Source organism: Salvia hispanica, chromosome 6 (genome assembly GCF_029641045.1).
Source record: "Salvia hispanica isolate PSC_SH4W2 chromosome 6, Shi_PSC_v1, whole genome shotgun sequence".
In the NCBI taxonomy this organism is placed as follows: Eukaryota; Viridiplantae; Streptophyta; class Magnoliopsida; order Lamiales; family Lamiaceae; genus Salvia; species Salvia hispanica.
Genome location: NC_142697.1, coordinates 44,739,467 through 44,760,025, shown reverse-complemented (window position 1 = coordinate 44,760,025; position 20,559 = coordinate 44,739,467). Strand labels below are relative to the sequence as shown.

General features: G+C 35.3%; 3 protein-coding genes across 3 annotated transcripts; 1 reads left to right on the top strand and 2 right to left on the bottom strand.

Annotated features, from left to right (window-relative positions):
* Nucleotides 1-47: 47 nt before the first annotated feature.
* LOC125203844 (auxin-responsive protein IAA26-like) lies at nt 48-2,745 on the bottom strand. The gene is made up of 5 exons (XM_048102329.2): nt 1,746-2,745; nt 1,182-1,438; nt 936-1,083; nt 460-524; nt 48-333 (listed from the first exon to the last, which is right to left on the bottom strand). Exons 1-5 carry the CDS (start codon nt 2,186-2,188, stop codon nt 290-292), a joined length of 957 nt encoding a protein of 318 aa, XP_047958286.2. The 5' UTR covers nt 2,189-2,745; the 3' UTR covers nt 48-289.
* A 10,968-nt stretch (nt 2,746-13,713) lies between these two features.
* On the top strand, nt 13,714-17,974 carry LYK3 (protein kinase family protein / peptidoglycan-binding LysM domain-containing protein). Its single transcript, XM_048108202.2, has 11 exons — nt 13,714-14,605; nt 15,351-15,428; nt 15,568-15,867; nt 16,115-16,263; nt 16,349-16,438; nt 16,535-16,640; nt 16,747-16,898; nt 16,986-17,083; nt 17,158-17,284; nt 17,362-17,469; nt 17,546-17,974. The coding sequence occupies exons 1-11, from the start codon at nt 13,996-13,998 to the stop codon at nt 17,708-17,710; spliced, it is 1,983 nt and encodes a 660-aa protein (XP_047964159.2). The 5' UTR covers nt 13,714-13,995; the 3' UTR covers nt 17,711-17,974.
* Nucleotides 17,975-18,013: 39 nt separating this feature from the next.
* Nucleotides 18,014-20,173, bottom strand: LOC125207911 (clavaminate synthase-like protein At3g21360). The gene is made up of 3 exons (XM_089061821.1): nt 19,795-20,173; nt 19,351-19,604; nt 18,014-18,451 (listed from the first exon to the last, which is right to left on the bottom strand). The coding sequence occupies exons 1-3, from the start codon at nt 20,155-20,157 to the stop codon at nt 18,187-18,189; spliced, it is 882 nt and encodes a 293-aa protein (XP_088917947.1). The 5' UTR covers nt 20,158-20,173; the 3' UTR covers nt 18,014-18,186.
* Between the last annotated feature and the right edge of the window lie 386 nt (nt 20,174-20,559).

The window sequence follows — 20,559 nt, the reverse complement described above, 5'->3', positions numbered from 1 at the left end:
AAATTTTGGTCAACTATAATGGCAAAATTCGAAATTTGAGAAAAATATTCAAAACCTAATGAAATATTCCTATAGAAATCCAAAAGCATAGAAAAGGTGCAAGTTTTTACATTTAAGGCTTGAGTTTCACCTTCACTACAAAACCCAGGAAAGGCCAAAAGTTTAAACAACATAATGAAGATTTTTCAGATATAGTCTTCGACATATACAAGCGAATCCACAAAACACAATAAAAACGAACATCAGTCCTTTAAAATGTCGAAACTAAGCACAAAGGTAGATGACCTCGCTACACTTTGATGTTCATGGAGAGCTTCCCCTGTTTGCATCCATCTACAAAAACAAAATCGATCCGAAAATGGCATCCATTAGCACCAAAACGTGACATCTCACTTTCCTATTTTTTGTCAAGGCAAGAAAGGAGTTTGATATCAATAGAAACGGATATAGGAGACTCACGAGACAATGTAGGCAATTCCGAACTTTTCAGCACACGAAGCCTCTTCACCGTTGAGATGAACATGCTAAGAATAACAAAACATTCAAGAATGTATCCAAGTAAGCATTTGAATCCCACTGGAAAAAAAAAACATACCAAGTAGATATTTGGAATGTAACCACAAACATTCATTTTGAAATGCAATCTATGTTTCAAGAATCCATATCTATGTTGCAAAGAGATTGTGTCAAAAGTGTTACTACCAAACTGTTTTAGGCAATAACTTTTCAAAGTTGAAAGCACAATTGTCTAATTTCAAACTCATTAAAGAACTCAAACTACATTTAAAGCCAAATGAAAAACATTACTACTCTTATATAGCAAATATGCAGTCCTCTCATGTTATATAACTTAACAAAATCAAGCCGAATATAAGAGGAACAAACACAACAAACAAAACTCAAGGGACATTATTCATGGATGCAAAGATGCTTACTGCCAAGGAACATCCCCAACGAGCATCCTGTCGCCTTCATGATCCTCGTACACGAGGGTATATTCCCCACTCCCGTCCAATAACCCTCCGATCATCTCCCCTCCCTCGCCCTCATCCGTTATCCCACCACCGCAAGATTTCTTCTGGGCTGCAAATAGATAAAACAACACAAGAATCAGACACTATCCATTCGAGCATTGCTCGAGGCAACGCAGACAAGTTTGGCAAAATTTGATTGAGGGATACCTGCAAGAAGGCCTCTGAAGAGCTCATCAACTGCATATGACAGCTTCTCATAGCTGTGGTATGCCTTGAGATCAATTTTCCTCCCAATTGGGATACCATCCATGTTGATCTTCACAAAAGGAGTTCTTGACCCGTTTTCGACCGAATTCGAGACCTTGCTCGGAGCAACATCTGGTGAGTCTGAAGCTGGCTTTGAGGCAATATTTTTTCTGAATGATCGAATTGGAGGCCACCCCACCACTGAAGCAGGTGCAGTTCTATTTTTTGCATCATTAACAAAAGGATAAGAGTTAATACAAGATTCATAAATCACTGAATTAAAAGATCATGAGATATAATTGCCAAGAATCTTGAGAATTGGCAAGGGTTTGAGCCTTTCACAGAAAGGGAAATCACAATAAATGAAGAAGGTAAAACAAACAAAAAAATGCCAAATGCAAGGACCACACAAGAAACATGAGCAAATAAATGCAGGGCCAGATAAAAGAGAAAGGCAGAGAATATACTCTTTTCACAAAAGGCAATTAAAAAAACAGTAGAAATAGGCAAAAGGGAAAGGGGCACCTTTTCTGAGCAGTGTTGTGCACAGCTGTATTTGCTGCTGAAAATGCCTTCTTTTCTGCTGCAGTCTGCTCTGCTGCTGCTCTATTGCTACAGGGCTGAGGGGATTCCTTGCTGACAGCAACCTGTCCCTGACCATGTTGAAGATGGAGATATGAAGGATGGAGGTGGTGCTGCTGCTGCCATGGAGATGGAGGCTTCAAGACTGCATTTTGAGGACAAGGGCTTGCTGGAAAGTAGCCTAGAGAGAGAAGTCTCTCCCTCTCCCTCTCTCCAGAACTGGCGGTGTTGCTTTCTTTGATGGCCCATTCTCCCCCCGGTGGACCAAGCCTCAGCTCAAGCTTCCTCTCCTCTGAGATTCCATGGCTTCTTTCTTCTCTTGCCCATTTCGGAATCAAATCCAGCAGCTGAGGACACCCTTCATCTTCCCTTGAATAATCCCCCATCAAGAAAGAGATGTGAGAAGCTATGCAAGCAAGAACACAATAAAGATCGAAGCTTTAAAGGGAATGAGTCTCCAAAGGTTGAATTAATGAGAGCCCACAAGCTGATCTTCTTCGAAGAGAGGAGAATTGTGGGTGCGGACAAGAAGCAACCTTTTGAAGAAAAGATAAAATGATGGAAAAGAAATGAAGCGGAAAGAGATGCAATATAGAATTATGCTTTTATGCAGCACACTTTTGAGCGTGCTCAGTTTCAGCAATAGTGGGCTTTTTTTTCAATCATCACATCACCAATATTTTCTCTCTCTTGAAGAGATTCCCTCCTCTTAAAGCAGTCTCCAAAACTGGAAACGGAATTACCACAAAATACACGCAACCAACTATGTCTCTGATGCAGCAAGCGAAAGCGTGCTGATTTTCACCTCTTTCTTCAATACTAATACTCTACAAATATATAATGACAAAAATTCTTTATACTTTAATTAATCAAGATTGCAACTTTATTACAAAAACATTCAAGATTAATGGATTGGACGCATAATTGTGGTAAATTAAACAAAGCCCTCTTAATTTTGTGGTAAAAAGTTGAGATCTTTTAACATAAACAGATGGCCCTCGTGATTTCTTGGAACTCACTGCTTAAGAGAGAGAGGGGATTTGCATGATCAATATTTGCAGGCAGAGCAATAAAAACATGCAGATCCTATGATCTTGTCTGCTAGCTACTCCGTCCACAGCCCACTAGAGCTATGATACGGTGTGGCCAAGGGCTATGGTATGGGGGAAAATAGTCAACCACTGAATTACAGCTTCTTTTTCATCCAACGGTTGTTAAGTGAAGATGAAATTATATCATTGATTTTTTTACTGTACTATTGTTTGAGGGGAAACTAGTAAAAATTTTTTTGTTAATTTCTAGATAAAGATACTACGCACAGTTTATTTGTGATTTTGTTTAACAAAATAGATATCTTGTTATTTAATAATGATAAAATATATTGGTAATGTATCTATGCAAATAAGAATTGCAGTAAGTTCATATAATATTTTGTAGCCTCATTCTAACTGAAAAATGCCATTAAGGTTAAAAATTGAAACATGGTGAATCGTTGGTAGTAAAAAAATGCAAAAGCAGCTCAAATATGACTATCCGTGCTAATAAAATAATTTGAAGATTGCAATTATTCAAAGACTAATTTCGTAGTTCACTCTTGCATAAATTTCCGCTTAATTATACTCTCTCCGTCCCAAGATAAGTGACTTACTTCTTTTGGACATGAGATTTAAGAAATGGTATTTGATTAAGTTAAAGTGGAGAGAGTAAATCACTAAAGTATGAGAGAGAGAAAAGTAGGTGGAGAATAAAGTAAGAGAGATGACTTTTTGTTAAAAATGGAAATGGGTCACTTATTAGTGGGATATTCCAAAAGGGAATACAAGTCACCTAACTTGGCACGGAGGGAGTATTATAGTTAGTTCCATAAACTATGCATATTTAATGGCACTCTATGTTTTATTCCCCATGTCATGAATGCATGTACCATGCTCCATATCATATGATATTTGTGTAATTGTGTTTAACCAAATTTATGATTGGTAGCAATGCAGGCAATTAAGTTAAGATCTTGATAATATCAAAAACTATTTTTAGTCCAATTGGTAGGCTTGTTTGATTAATGTTCCCCAAAGTCAAGCTGACTTGCACCCTATTTATACTGTCCACCACATTATAAAAACAAAAAACATTGCCCAAATTTTACTCTCTCCCAAGATTCAAGTTCCATAGTTTCGAAACTTTCTAGTTGTAATAAGGAAGAAAGTCAAGAAACTATTAATTTGCACGTGTGGGTTGTTTAAATTTCAAATAACTAATTTGTTGACCGAAAATTATGCGTTAATACTACTGTCTACATGTAGATTGAAAATAAGTGTTTGGTTGTTTTGAGCATGACTATGAATCAAGTGTATTAAGATCGAATCAATAGCCTGATCATTTGATTATGTTTATGAAAATACATCAAATTATATTGTTGAGTATGTTCTTACTTGATCAAATTATGTATGATGAGTATAGAATATTATTAAGAGTAATCTTAATCAATAAAATATTTGGTTCAATAGTAATATAGTACATAATTTAAAATAATTATAGAATAGTATAGTCAGTGAAATAAGTCTTAAAAATCTAATTTGAAAAAATAAAAACTTTGAAATAGACAAAAAGTAATTTAAAAAACTTTAAAATGACATGTACAATGGTGCATGTTGCAACCGCCGTGTTCATGTGGAATAATCCCTCCGTCCCAAGATAAGTGACCTAAAACTTTTAAGCACGTGATTTAAGAAAATGGAGTTTTGTTACTAAATTGAAAAGTGAATAAAGTAAGAGAGTTTATAAAGTAGAGAGAAAAAGTAAAAAAGAGAATGCCAAAAAAAGGAAATATGTCACTTATCTTGCGACATCCCAAAAAGGAATGTGTGTTGCTTATCTTGGGACGGAGGGAGTACAATCGCAGCCCCTTTCTATATATTTCAAACATATTTTCGCTCAAATTCTACGTTAATTTTCTTCTATTTTTTTAGAAAAAAAAAATCAAAATTCAACCGACACATTGAGCTTGAAGCCAATTAAGTCGATTGTATAGTTAAAAGTTTAAGTGGTTTCGTCTACCACCCAACAGTATATTGTAAGTTAAAGTACTGTGTCCATTACTATAATTATAATGTATACTGTATAAATTCATGAATACTGTAAATGTGTGGCAGCAGTAAAATACGAAAATTAGTAAGTATAATTGATAATTAGAGTGTAATTAGAAGTAGTAGAATGACGTAAGCATTGGCGCATGTTAGCCTAGCTGCTGGGTTTGGACTAACGAGGTCGGCTGCCAGTTTGGATACTCAGAGACGCCACCCTATCCTCTCTGGTGGTCCCCCCTCTCTCCGATCGCCACGTGTCTTACACTTTTAATTCAAGGCCACGTGGAATCACACACGCCGCCGCTATTATTACGTACTGTTCAGGTGCGTTTCTTATGCTACTCGCGGCAGCTGCGTTTGAGGCTACGTTGAAAATGGACTCTAGTATTCTTCATATTCTACTATATGAAAATTGTAAATAAAACAAGTGCTCCTCTCGTCCACAAAAAATATGACACGTTTACCATTTTTTTTTATTGTCTATAAAAATAGAGCACATTTAAAAAGAAATTTTTTTTGACAATTATCTCTTACTAATAACATTGAACCCCACATTCCACTAATACTATTTATCTCTTACTTTTTTCACTTCTCTCCTACTAATAATATGACCTCGCATTCCATTAATATAACTTTTCTCTTATTACTTTTTTCCCTTCTCTCTTATTTTACCAATTCTACATTAAAACCCGTGTTATTCATAAAGTACCCTATTTTTCGTGGACGTAAGGAGTATCATAAATATTTTCGTGCGGCTTGCAAGATATCATATATTCATAATTAAATTATTTGATTTGTACAAATAACTTAGGGCATCGCAACAGGCCGAGTGACCGATCAATCGACATCTATTGCTTGAGAAACGCCGTGCTGCCAAGCGTTGGCGAACCCAAGTGTAATGAGGGATGAGCTTAAGCCCTCAATGAATTTTCTTTTAACTTTTTTTTTCTATTTATTATTTTTAAAAGCCCCTACAAACTATCTATTACTGAAATATATACTTTAAAATAAAATTTAGAAATCTTAGCCTCTATCAATAAATATTCATACGTCCGCCACTGCTGCCGAGCATGATTAGCGGTCAGATCAGCAGCCAATTCGCGCTTATTGCAACATAAACATTTTTTTCCCCACCTCATTACTCTCCATTCCATTCCCACACACTTTTCCCATTCTCTATCTACTATAAATTTACTCTCTGACAATAGAATGAATTCCGATAACGACTCCTAAACACTTGCGGGTCTCCATTCCCTAGAGGCTAAAATAGTTTTCTTCATTCTGTTTTTCAGAATTGTTCTTTAATTAAGATTTTAATCATTTAGAATGGAGTCATATTATTTCCATTTAAGGTAATATTTAATGTTCAACTTTATGGTAAAAAATGAAAATAAAAAAATTCACAAAAAATGGAGACGCGAGGCAGATAGAGACTGAGCTCACTCGCGGCGACAGTTGGTATCTCCGCGTCACATCACGATTGCATTAAGTTCCAAAATCGGCAATAAAAATGTCTGAAGAGATCTGAGCCGTTGGAGAAAATCGGACGGTGGGTGGATGAAGGCGGGGCGAGTGGGAGGCAGCTCGTGATTTGGGCGTCAAATCAAAAGCGCAATTTGGGAGGTGGCGAGAGTCGTTGGGCAATGAGTGCGACTTTTACTGTTTTCCCGATTGGAATTCATACACGCCGCACTAGAAATGAAATTAAGTCGCTATCTTATCACATTCTTAGGTGGGAAAATTAGTTTTTATGTAATTTATTTATGTTTTTTACACATTTTTCGGTAATTTATTATGCCCTCACATTTTTTTTTCCGTAATTATTTTTGGGATATACTCGCTCTGTCCAAAAATAGGAGTCTCATTTCTTTCTATCCAGTACAAGATTTAAGAAATGTTAATAAAAACGGCTAGAAGAAAGTTAGTGAAATATAAGACTCACTTGTATATACTCCCTCCGTCCCTATTAGCAGTCACAGTTTGACCGGACGCGGATTTTAAAAATTTAAAGAAAAATTGGTTGAAAAAGTTAGTGGAATGTGAAACCCACTTTTTTATATTGGTTTTATAATAAAATGCGAGTGAAGTGAGTTAGTGGAATGTGGGACCTACTGCCATTTATGGTAAAAATGAAGTGTGACTCTTAATTGGGGACGGACCAAAATAGAAAAGTGTGACTCTTAATCGGGGACAGAGGGAGTATTAATTTTAAATGATATGTGAGTGGAATGAGTCAGTAGAATGTTGGTGCCTCTTACATTTATAGTACTAATAATGAACCGGGACTCTTATTCACGAACTGACTAAAATAGCAAAACGGAACTCCTATTCGCAGACCTAGTATCACATGATTAGTTTTAATTTATAAATCTTCATCTCGGCAAATCAAAATAATTTATTATTACGGAGCACATTTTTATAGTGTGGTTAAATTGAGAAGTAAGTAAGCGATCATGCCCCCACATAGTCTTCTTTTACATGATTAATAATTGCTTCTCTTTTTTGTAAAACTAATCCCTTTATCTTTTTGTTTCCCAATCACATAAATTTCAATTGCCTCGTCGAGTTTGATAAAGACTAAGAACAAGGGAATTTTGAGATATACATATGTCACACATGTTAAATAGATGTTATCTTTAAGGATTTGACATTGGTGGGCATCTTCTTTTTTTTTTTTTTTACAATTTAAAATTTATTTTATTTAATATTTATCAAGATGTCTAGCTTAAATGGTGAATTTAAGGTACCAACGAACTTTCTTTAACTAAAGCTACTAGGTTCAAATAAATATATAAATCATATAGTAATTAATTAAATATTTACTCCACACTTTCGTGCGACTACACATTATTTGGCTAGATTATCAGTATATGATTAACAATTTAATGATTAATTTCCTTAGTTTCGGTTAATAGAAAACGATGGAGTTTCCTATAAAAAGATAAAGGTGTTGATAAGATCAAAAGTTGATGTTTTCTTGAATGATATGATGATTCTTAAATGTTATTAAATCTTGAACTATGTATAATAGCATGATGCATTGCATCTAAAAGATTCCGGCGATGAGAGTAAATATAAAATAATCAAAAAGTAAAAAGTGTTTTCTCAACTTATTTTATTTTACGGTTATGATTTAGGGGTTTATGAAGTGGGATTAGATTTGGTTGTGATAATGACTATACATCTTTTAATATTTAAATAGATATATTGATATAGTCTCTTTTCATGCGTACATGACTCATCACAATCGGTTTTATTCGTTATAAAGAATTGATTTAATTTTAATAATCTATCTCTAATTTGCTAACACTATAAAATCATAATATGCCACATAATAAAGGGGGTTAATCTTAAACCCCGCCAACCTAATCATTTCCCTTCATTTTCCCATATAGAGTAGTCACTATTAATGTAGATGGTTTATTTAATTATTTTTATAGATATACTAAAATGACAAAAATAGTCAATTTTTTAATGTGCAATATGGAATAACATAAAATAGCCTATTTTTGAGGGAGTATGAAATAACATGGTATTAAAATGAATAGTATGAATGGATAGTATGGGGTCCAATTCCATTTGGAAAACGTGGAGGATTTAATCTAGACATGTTGGGGAATTGTATGGCTACTAAATTTCTACTTAAGAATTATGTAAAAGAATTAATGCTTCACATAAATAAAGCAATTTTCTCATGATCTCAACCACCCACAAGAAGGCATTTTTTTAATGAAATACTGTTTATTAAATTATGTACTATCAAAAAGTTAGCTCCCCATTTCCCCTCAATTATGACTTAAAGTTAGGTTTATGGACTTTCTTGCAAAAGAAAAAGTGGTTCTAATTTATAGGATTTAATTTTGATGCAAGTCAAGTAGTTTATGCAGCTAGTGGCCCCATTTATTCAATGTTTTACTTAAATAACAAGTAATTCGAATTAATCAAATATTTGCAAGCGATTTGTGTAATTGCAATAGACATAATAGTAATAAATTGAAATGTAATTACTCTAGTAAAGTTTCATTGTTTATATGAGTGATAGATTATGAAAATGTGTATAAACACTGAAATGGACACACAATTAATGTAATCAACTCTCGCTTACTCATTTCCAAACTTTTCAATGGAATTATCTCAAGACTTTTTTTTGTTAATAAAAAAATAAGTGGGGGTATGGATTGGAGTGAAAATTGGGTCTTGGATTAAGAAATTATAGAAAGGAAAGTCGATGAATTAAATTGGGCTACATCAGCCCATGGAAAACGTCTAATGTCCATATAATACTAAATTTGGCCCAACTTCGATTATTGTTAAGGAGTATCCTATAAGTTCTCCTTAACAAAAATAATTCAATAGCTCAATTAAAATATAAATTTGTCTATAAGTATATATTGATTCATAGATTCTTTAGGGGAAATTGATTCCTATGGAAACCCTTTTGTTGACACACAAAAGACAATAATAGTTTGCGAAACCTGTTAAATTCTCTAAATTTTATCTCACATCAATTTGGTGAAGATCCAATCTAATCTATATAAGTGTAGATAACCATCCGCCTTATAAAGTCTTTTAAGGGGTGAGTGACCCATTTTCTAATATGGTATCAGAGCGGGCCCAAGTCGATGATGGATTTCTCTTTATCTCTTATCTACCTCACGAGTGGAAGACCGATGTCCTTTCTGGCCCACATCGATGATGGTTCTCTTATCTCTTGCATTGCCTACCCACGTGATGGAAGACCGATGTCCTTTCCGGCCCACACGTGAGGGGGCGTGTTAAATTCTCTAAATTATGTCCCACATCGACTTGGTGAAGATTCAATCTAATCTATATAAGTGTGGATAACCCTCCTCCTTATAACTCCATTTAAAGGGTGAGTGGCTCATTTCTAATAAAACATGCAAAAGTATACTTCGTAAATATGAATCACAGAATACTTAATAAGCGTTGGAACAACTCGTTAAAACAATCGTCTCTAACTTACCAAGCAAATACCGAGCTATGTCATAGACTTACCGAGCACTAAATTGTGTTCGGTAAATAAATGACTATCTCCTAGCAAGCGATTGATTGTCATCTTGTTAATTATCACAAATCAAGCATGATCAAATACACGAACTTTACATCATTAGACGTTTTTATTTACTTATCCTTTCAAATCAAATATTCTTTTCAAATCAAATATTCTGAGTATGAACCTTGATTTTTGATGTGTAAGGATGGGAAATGGATCATTCTGTTGTGCATAGCAGGTGTTGTGCTATGTCTACACACACAATTAAACAAAAAAGAAAAGAAAAGAAAACAAGTAAAATTGCGTTTCATTCACTAACTGCTGTGTTTTAACCACAACACCCTGCTGTGCACAGCAGGCCATTCCTTAAGCATAGGATCCAACGATCATTGACTATTTCAGAAATCGAATCATATGCCAAATTCGAAGTAAAATATATTGATCATTTGATTATTCTTGAAAGTCTAAAGAGCTCACAATCCCAATATTTAGCATGCCTCCAAATTTATTAATTTCACGACACTTAATTATAGTTGAAGGAAAGGTTAAAAAATGCAAAGAAATATATAGTACTAATAATTATAGGAATCTTGCTTTGTAGTTTGTAGCCTGTCAATGAGGAATTAAACATTAATGTTTAATTAATGACTGCCAAAATTTGTAGAATAATAAATGTCTCAGTCCGTGCGACTAAGACGAGACTAGTTGTCATGACTATGAATTAATAAGAAATTAAGACTAATGATGTCTCATTTTCCTACCATTATTTAATTGGGCGGTTGTAACTTGTAAGTAAGTAAAGTTTTAATTTCTGATTTGTCCAAACTATTTTTAACATTATAAATTTCACATAACATGTGCTATGTGTATTAGTGTATGTGTATATAACGTTTGAGGATTTAATACGATATTTTACAATTTTTTAGATAAGATTTTTATCGAATAAGAACATAAGTGAACCTCACCACTTCAATAAATTTGCAAATACTATAAAAATTTCATACAAGTATAAATACTTACCAACTCATTTTTTATAAAAAAAAAATACATGAGCTTTTTAATTGTTTGGATGTTCATAAGTTCAAATTTCATCTTCGAATAATGACAATATTTTAGAGACCGGTGTGAAATCTAAATGTACCTTTAAGAAATTTTCGGTGATACTTTTCTAATGGTATATAGGTGATGTGTAAATTCAAATTTCGATCTAACAAAAAATAATACTACTACTATAGAGTTTTGCAAAAATGACTTTTGAGTTATTTTAGACTACTTTCAGTGACAAAAACATAACGTCGTGAATAAAATTGCAAAGCCACCATCCAAAAATTTCTAACGGTACATTTAGAATTTTTATCGAACTCGGGAAAATTGAGTTATTGGCCTAACAAAAGTTAAATTACGCTAAATTTTAAAAGAAAAAAAAATTCATTCTTTTTGACCAAAATAACAATATTATTATAAAAAACACACACACATACAACAATCTATGTATTTACAAGCGATTAAGCTAAGTTTACAAAAATTGCAAACTCTCAAATATAACTATTTCAATAATTATTTTTTAAAAATTTACAATATAAACTTTTTTTACTGAAATACCCTATTTTTCAAAATTTTGAACTTTTTTTAGTATTTTAGTCCTTTGATAGAAATATTCATTTATGCAAATATTTTTCTTCTCTCTTACTTTATCATTTATGGACACCACACCACCATTAATTTTCTTCTTTTCTTTTATTTTATTAATCATATATTAAAACTAATGATGTGTTTATGAGACAAATGAAATATCTTTCATATTCAAATGCACTACAGTATATTAAGTACCCCATCAGCTTCGTTACACTGTTTGGTTGTGATATAATTCTTGGAAGTATTGAAATTAGATTTTGGAATATAAGTATTTATTTAAAGAATTAATTAGTAGTGAGTGTAGCAGTTATTATTTGGGCCCACGCCCTATCGTTGTTGGTTGTGCCCAGTGCACGTGCAGGCCCACCACACAGATATTGTCCAAACTTACTCTATGGTAAAAGATAAAACATCATTTGTTACAATTGTATAAATATTTAATCAAATGCTTACAAACAATCCTTCCTATTCCTATCATATTACTATTGCTACTATTCTACAGACAACTTCTCTTCTTTATTTTTTATTGATAAATGATTTTTTTTTTAATTGACCACAACTCTTATTACTCTATTTCAATTCATCAGACATTTTAGTAACAATAAGTAGTATAAAACAATCCTTTCAATTCTTATATCGACTTTATATTTTGGTAGAATAATAGTACTAGGATTTATAGATTTTTTTTTCAATTATTATTCTTTAATCTCTATTATAGGTACAAGAAAAACATTATTCATTGAATTAATTTAAGAACTACACAATTAATTAATCTAACCTTGTTCGAATAAGTCATATTTGAAATTTTATGTAATCCTTAGAGCATCTCCGGTGGCGCCCTTGCCACTTGGACTTCCACAAGAACTTTCCACAAAAACCTCCTGCCACGTCACTAGGACTTCCCATCCCACTGCACAATGTAGGATTTCCACTAGGACTTCCCGCAATAAAATAAAATCACAATTATTCAATTTATACGTTTCAAATTTACGAAATTTAACGAGCCGTATATATAGAGCCGTATTTATAGAGTTTTACAAAAAAAAAAAAAAAATTAACCCGGACGTCCGACCGTCGCCACCACGGCAGATGTCAGGTAGAACTTCGGGCTGAGGGGCGAGGACATGGGACGGGCGTGGGCGCCCTTCCCCTTCACTACGGCGGACGTCGGGTAGACGTCCTACCGCAACGACGTCCTACCCGACGTCCGCCATTGAAGCGCTCTTAATTAAATAATGTAAAAACTCAATCTCACAGTAAAGTCAACGGCGTAAGGAAAATTTATAACGACAAAAAGCGCGGCAATTATGTGGGCCCCAACCACAACTGTCCATGCCAAGTGTGTTACTTTCCCTTCCCAATGCCAGCCAAAATACCAACTAATTAAAACTTATACAGTTAAATCTATATTCATGTTAGCATATTCCCCACAAATTAAATATTTTCACAAAATAATGATTTTTATCCGGAATTTCCCACTTTAGGCAAAAGGGCAACTATGTATTCCAATCTTCACATGGTCCAGTTGTCTACATCTTTTTTTCTTGGACTAATAATGACAATTATTCAAAGTAAGCGAAATAGAAGTAAATATAGATTGAAATTCATCATTATAATACATTATTACAGTATTTAATTATTTTGACTCATGTCTTTGAGTACTTTTGGTGATTGTTAGCACTAATTTGAGATAATTTATATCTTCATATCTCCTTCTAAAAAGAAGATTTTTTTGTACTAGAATTATATTAAGTTTTAAATTAGTAGAAAATAAAAAACAGGTCACATTGAATTAAACTAATCATTATAATATTCAGGTCCAAATAGTAATAAATTGTTCATTAAAGAATGAATGCAAGCATAGATCATGCTTAATTAAACAGTGATTTAATTTTAATTTAATTCTACACAGCTAAGTGAATCCACCTGGAATAAAGATAATCATCATCAAATCAAAGTCTAGTGATAATGATAATGTATTTTATTAAATTTACTTGACAGTTTAGCCAAAAAGTGAAACTATCTTTTTAATTAAAACAAACAATCTCAAGGTTACTTGTTCACTACAAAAATTATAAAGAAAGTAGTTCAGCAAAGACTAATATAATCTCCTCTCTCTCTTGTGGCAGTCACTTTCTCTCTTTTTACACTGTCTTGCTGTTGCAGTTATCAGTCAGTAATCACTTTGCCCCTTATTTTCAGCCCAAAAAACAAACAAAAACCAAAAACAGGGGAAATTGCAAAGCTCACACCTCCTGTCTCCTTCCTCTTTCTCTCACTCCCTCCATCAAATCATCATACTCCATTCATAATCTTATTGCTGGATGCCATTTTGTTGTAGCTGTCATTTGTAGCTGACAAAATTCAGCCAAGATTCGATCTTGGTGCCCAATTCCACTCAAAAGATCCCATCTTTTTTGTTGGGCATTCACCAAGATTTGGATCTCTGCCGCAGAAGCAAATGGGTCGTCACAAAGCTTCAATCTTGATTGCTCTTCTTCATCTGCTCCTCCTCAAAATCAAATCTTTTGCTGCAGCAGAGAGTTACCCATCCCCTTTGAATTGCACTGACACAACTCGCTTGTGCACATCGTTTCTAGCCTTCAAGCCCTTGCCGGAGCAGACGCTGCCGGTGATTCTGAGCATGTTTGATGTGTTGCAAGAGGATGTAACAGTGGAAGGAAATGGGAGGGACTACGTTTTCATCAAAAAGAACTGTTCTTGCGCTCTGGGGCTGCGGAAGTACTTGAGCAACACAACTTTTACGGTGAGAGAGGATAACGGCTCTGTTTATGGGCTAGTGAGGGAATCCTATGATGGGCTGGCCTATTTTCCCTCGAATGTCACTAGGGCGGCGAGGAGAGGCTCTGTGGTGTCGCTGAGGCTGATGTGTGGCTGCTCGAGTGGGCTGTGGAATTATCTGATGAGCTATGTGATGCAAGAGGGGGATAGTGTGGAGTCTCTGGCTAGCAGATTTGGAGTTAGTATGGATAGTATTGAGAGTGTTAATGAGATTGCTAATCCTGATAATGTGACTGTTGGAGCTCTCTATTACATACCCCTGAATTCTGGTATGTTTTTGAGATTTTTTGCTGTTTTAGTGAAATCATTGGTGTTTTGTGTTTTGGTGGATTCTTGTTTTGAGTGGCACTTGGTGTTATTGATGTTTGTTTGTGTATTGTTCTCAGCAGACAGCAATTAGGTTTGTAAAGTTTCTGAACTTAGTGTGTTAAAAGAGGAAAGATTATGTTTTTTGTCGAGATTGAAGTGAGATTTATGTTGCCTTTTTGTGATTGATGATGAAGGCGAGTGTAGGCTTGTCAATTGGAGCAAAAAAGGTTTGGTGGTGCTTGTTGGAAGGTGTGGTTTGGTATGCTATCTATCTAGGTAGATCAAATTAGGTTAAATTTCTAGTTTTGTACGAAGGTCATGAATTTAAGCGATGTCGTCTGAGAGGAGCAATGGTTTGCTTTCTGATTCTAATTTTAGAGTTGAATTGTGGTATGATTCTTGACTTTGATTTAGGCCACTGAGATTTGGGTGGTGTTAGCCAATTAAGACTTGTAATGCTGATGCTACCTGGTTCTTAGGAGCTAATAGTGTGATCGATGGTCTGGATCGTACTGTGCATATCTCGAACTATGCACTTGAAAAGGTCCTCCTCGAATGACTGAATGTAATGATTTGGTAGTCTGCTGTCAGCTATGAACAATTATGAGGGAGTGAGCACTAACTCGAATAACAAGTTTAGTGGAGCTGACTAGTTGGTCGATTTCCTTATTTTTCATTCTGACTTTGATTATAACCTCATTTCAGTTCCCGGTGAACCTTATCCTGTAAAGAATGACACTACCGCGTCTCCTGCTCCAGCTCCATCTGATGATGACATTGTAGGTATGTAACTTTCCTCTGCAGATGTGCTCAACATTTTTGATAGCTTCAGTAACGTACGTGATTTGCAATCTCGTCGATTTAAATTATCTAGAAGACTGAACGCATATCTCATAAATGTATAGTCTAATGTTCTTGGCAGGAGATCAGGTGAACAAAAAGAGTCACATACCTTATTGGTGGATCATTGGAAGCCTGGCTGTTGGTTTGGCTCTTATTATCGTGGTGGTGCTTCTTTTCGTCTGCTTGAGATCATCGGGCTGTTGCAGGGGATCCCAAGGAAGCCAAGCAAAAGACTCCGATGGGAAGAGCTCTCACAAATTTCAGATTCTGCGAAACACAAGTTTCTGCTGTGCTTCAGGAAGGTCAGTATGTGGCAAATCCGGAGACTTCCAGCGGCCTAATGGGGAATCTAGTAATCGGCATATGAACATCCCCACAGGTATACACATCAGACCTTCCGAATTTAAGTCACGTTTCGGGATGCAAGATGACTAATTGCTGACTACTATTTCACTTGAATTAGCATAACTCCTTAATTAATCCTCATGAGTAAAATGTTGCTACGCTTCTTTAATAGTTTCGGCTTGTAATAATCGAATTCAGAGCTAGGAAGTGATGTTTATGGCATAAATGAAACCCCAACTATCAGATAATGAAGCTTTGTATGTGGTGCTTGCTTTGTCCAGTTATAGGAACCGATGTATTTGAGGTGGAGAAGCCGTTAGTTTTCACGTACGAAGATATTCTGTCTGCAACAGACGGCTTTTCTGAATCTAATCTCCTGGGACATGGAACATATGGCTCCGTGTATTATGGCCTACTAAAGCAGGACCAGGTCTGCTACGCTTTCGAGTTTGCTAATGTTAATATCGAACGTCTGATAAATTTCATGAACAGAGTAAACATGCTTGAAATTTCAGGAAGTTGCTGTTAAAAAAATGACTGCTACGAAGACGAAAGAATTCATGGCAGAGATGAAAGTTCTATGCAAAGTTCATCACACAAATTTGGTAATGCTGATCACTGTTCTCTGTCCTGCCTTTCCAAGATAAACGTAGTGTTCTTCGGAAAAGATAGTTGACTGTTTATTTTTTCTATTTCCAAAGGTAGAATTAATCGGTTACACAGCTAGCGGTGAAGATCTCTTTCTCATATACGAATATGCTCAAAAGGGTTCGCTTAAAAGTCACCTGCACGACCCTCAGAACAAAGGTGAGCTTCCATACAAATGTTTTTATCGAATATTTTTTATCCCTTTTTATCGAATATTTTGGTTCTCTCATTTGATGTTAATATGTTTATTCGTGATTTTCGATAGGCCATACATCACTATCGTGGATAATGAGACTGCAAATAGCACTTGATGCTGCTAGAGGCCTTGAGTACATACACGAGCACACGAAACCTCACTATGTGCATCGTGATATCAAAACAAGCAATATCTTACTCGATGGAAGCTTTAGAGCAAAGGTTCGTGTTCTATTCTGCATCAAACGTATGCTTGCTGATAGCCAACGTGATCTGTTACTTCAGTTGATTGATTTTTACTCGTTATAGATATCAGATTTCGGATTGGCCAAGCTCGTTGCAACAACAAATGATGGGGAAGAGTCGGTCACCAGAGTTGTTGGAACATATGGCTATCTAGCTCCCGAGTAAGTAGCAATGCAACTTAATTTTTCGTGTTTCCCTTTTCTCTAGATGATAATTTCACTCTTTGGTCGTATAGATATATGAGGGATGGCCTTGCAACGACTAAAAGCGATGTTTATGCATTCGGTGTGGTGCTCTTCGAGATGGTGTCCGGAAAGGAGGCCATGACAAGGAGTGCTGAGAGGCGCTCGTTAGTATCCATTGTAAGTCGCTTCGTCCACACACAAAAAAATTGGCACATTTGCTCGAGTTTCTCTGATTTCGCGCGGTGAAATCTCAGATGGTGGCAGCGATGAGGAACTCACCCGACTCCATGACCATGGCGAGCCTGAAGGATCACGTCGATCCAAACTTCATGGATCTGTATCCGCACGACTGTCTTTTCAAGGTAAGTTTACGTTTCAAGTAAGTTTCTGACGAGATTATGAACGCGTTTTGAGCAACGTGCATTGATTACTGTATAGTTGGCGATTTTGGCGAAGCAATGCGTTGAAGAGGACCCCATTTTGAGGCCGGACATGAAGCAGGTGGTGATATCGCTTTCGCAGATACTGTTGTCCTCGGTCGAGTGGGAAGCGACGCTTGCCGGAAACAGCCAGGTGTTCAGTGGTCTGGTTCAAGGAAGATAGAAAGTGGATCAACAACTGCAAAAACTGCCAGTTTTGGAGTCTGTCTAAATATGATTAATTATTCATCTGTGTTTACTGTGGAGTTTTGTGTGCATAGAAAGCATAGATTTTTTTTAGTGTGTTTTGGTTACTTCTATAATTCTTTCATCACTTGCTATATTCTACTGTAGTGTAGTATTTTTTTATGGATGGTTTAGAGACTTCTTCTCTAATAGTCTAATGATGAACTATAAATTTCAATGATAAAAGTATATTGTAATATTACTGCATTTGTTACAAAGTCTGTATTATTACAATAGTAAGTTACAAAGCACAATGTGATTAATTAATTAACTAGTAGATTATTTGATAGTATTAATTGATTGAAGATGCAAGAGCTACTTGCAAAATGCAGCTAATATCCTACGTGGAGGGGTGAATGGTTTTCTCGAGTGAAGAACTGCAAGATTATCAATCAGTAATATGTCCCCTTTCTGCTATGGAATATCAATGCATTCCTCTTCCATGATTTTCATACAATCATGGATTATATTTTCCGGCAAAGGGCTTCCGTCGCCAAAGCTCACCCCCATCTTCTCGGAATACTTCCGGTCGCCACCCTCCGCGGTGTAAGCAGCCGCTATGGAGTTGAACCATGTCTTGCGCGGCCTTGTTTCGTCCCGTTTGATTCCCGGGGTGGGCCCCATTATTATCTTCACACCATTCTCCGTCCATTCCAACTTTGTGTTTAACTTTGCCGCCCTGTTTGAGATGATACGAGATTTTCTGTTACATTTATGTGTTCGAGATTATAGTGCATAAGTTGTTCTGTGAGTAATTTTTTTGGATTATAAGTTTTAAATTTATATCTATAAGAAATGAACACACATTAATGATATTTCTAATTTATACATTTAATAAATATTTATTGTAGACTAATAGATTCTATATAAATTTAATTAATATCTGATCACTAACTCCTAATCTAAGGGGTGTTTGGTTTGCAAGGTTGTATCCCGAATTAAATTAATAGTGTGTTTGGTTCATGAGATTAAGTCCTTCAACTCAATCCTAGATGGATAATCATGGGATAATTAGTCTTAGCTAACCCCATATGACTAAAATAATTTCACAACTCAATCCTAAATTATATCTTGGTATTATTTTATCTTGCCAACCGAACACCACCTTATTGTTTGATTAATTACTGTCTGACTAACTCCCAATCTATTTATTGTATGGTTTATTTATCAACCATTTATTAATTAAATTATGTAATATATTTTTCTGTAAATACAATGACTTTCGATCTTTTCTTAATTTATTACTCCACTACTTTTAAAAATATAAATACATAGAAGTTTGATATCTTTTTGATGGATAAATGAATAGAAAGATTTTCGCTTTTAACAAGAGATCAATTAAGGTAATTGGGGTTGAATTTTTAAAGTTTAGGATTGAGAACTTATATATATGCTAGTGTTTCCGAATAAAAAACTCATAAAATATTGAAAGCTTGTGAATTTACATACAAATAATTCTGTTATTTATATATGATATTAATTTAAATTGATCACAAATATATGAAAGCTGAAATTGAAAATCAAGCAATGCGAAAGGATGCAGAGTTAGTTAGTAGTAGTAGGTAGTTAGTTATATACCTTTGTTGAGCCACAATCTTATCTTCAGTCTGAAATATAGATTTCCAGCCACGGCCGAGGGCAGATGAATCATCGTCTTCTTCCTCCGCAAATATTGTGTATATCAATCCAAATTCCTCTAATTTTTCGACGAAATCTGGGTATTTTTCTTCCATTTTTCCGTACACAATATGGCTTAAAAGTACTGGGGTTTCACCCCCGAAAGCCGCTTCTTCTTCGCAAAAGAAAAACAGCTTGCGAGGATACGATGGCAGCTGAAAAACAACCACATGCACGCTCTTCATCAGTATATATTGTAGAAAAAAGAATTAAGTAAAATGATGCAGTTCCAACAGACGACAGAAATTGAAAAAGTCAAAGTCTTGGAATGACTTAATTTGACTTTTTCAGTTTCTGTCGGTTCAAACTGCATCAATTATGCTAGCAAAGAGGACATGTGATCACATGGGGCATTTCATGATGGAAATGGAGTTTCCGGTGAGGCGGGGCGTCGTTCGCGGTGTAAACCCGTCCGACTACTTTAGTCCTAGTAGAGGGGCCGCCGACATACGGCAGCTCCTCATAGCCGAAGGCTTCAACAACGTCGTTGAAGTCTTCAACTGTGGCTGTAGTATCAAAGCCACGAAATAGAACGGCGCCGTGTCTCTGCAGAAGAGACTCCAGCAAACTCTTCTCCTCCTTGACGGCTGCCGGCAAAGTGCATGCCGGCATTGCCGGAGATAATACGGCAGGAAAAGTTATTCCGCCGTATTTTCTCTGAAATGGGGTTTCCACTCTAGTGAATAAGCTAGGATATTTTGCGGCCATGTTTTTCTTTTCCTTGAGTTTTGCCCACTTCATTTATAAGTTCAATTAATTTTTCGGCACCTTTAAATTTGGTAGCCATAATAGTGTTAGTAGCACTCCTCCTATGATTTAGGATATTTTTAATTTTTTTTTCATGTGGTTAAAAAAGTCACACACGACCAGCCGCCATATAATCATAAGACGTGCCAAAAAGTTGGCCATATGAAATTTACTTCTACTACTACATGTTTTTGTCAATATTCATTTGTTAAGTTAGATTTGAACATATAAACTATGATGATATACTTCCACCATTATATAGTAGTGGAGAATTTTTTCAACACGAAGATTAAGAAAATAATGTATAAAAAGTCCTAATAAAGTAAGAGAAATGAAAAAGTTGAAAAAATAAAGCAAGAGAGA

What these genes read in the sequence shown, in the direction of transcription:
- LOC125203844 (XM_048102329.2), bottom strand. Translation starts at nt 2,188, where the DNA reads ATGGGGGATTATTCAAGGGAAGATGAAGGGTGTCCTCAGCTGCTGGAT. An exon ending in CACAACACTGCTCAGAAAAG is followed by an intron (nt 1,439 to 1,745) that starts GTGCCCCTTTCC and finishes TGCAAAAAATAG; the next exon opens with AACTGCACCTGCTTCAGTGG. An exon ending in CTTCAGAGGCCTTCTTGCAG is followed by an intron (nt 1,084 to 1,181) that starts GTATCCCTCAAT and finishes ATCTATTTGCAG; the next exon opens with CCCAGAAGAAATCTTGCGGT.
- LYK3 (XM_048108202.2), top strand. Translation starts at nt 13,996, where the DNA reads ATGGGTCGTCACAAAGCTTCAATCTTGATTGCTCTTCTTCATCTGCTC. An exon ending in GCATATGAACATCCCCACAG is followed by an intron (nt 15,868 to 16,114) that starts GTATACACATCA and finishes TGCTTTGTCCAG; the next exon opens with TTATAGGAACCGATGTATTT. An exon ending in AAGTTCATCACACAAATTTG is followed by an intron (nt 16,439 to 16,534) that starts GTAATGCTGATC and finishes CTATTTCCAAAG; the next exon opens with GTAGAATTAATCGGTTACAC.
- LOC125207911 (XM_089061821.1), bottom strand. Translation starts at nt 20,157, where the DNA reads ATGGCCGCAAAATATCCTAGCTTATTCACTAGAGTGGAAACCCCATTT. An exon ending in TCCATCATGAAATGCCCCAT is followed by an intron (nt 19,605 to 19,794) that starts GTGATCACATGT and finishes GTTGTTTTTCAG; the next exon opens with CTGCCATCGTATCCTCGCAA. An exon ending in AAGATTGTGGCTCAACAAAG is followed by an intron (nt 18,452 to 19,350) that starts GTATATAACTAA and finishes CATCTCAAACAG; the next exon opens with GGCGGCAAAGTTAAACACAA.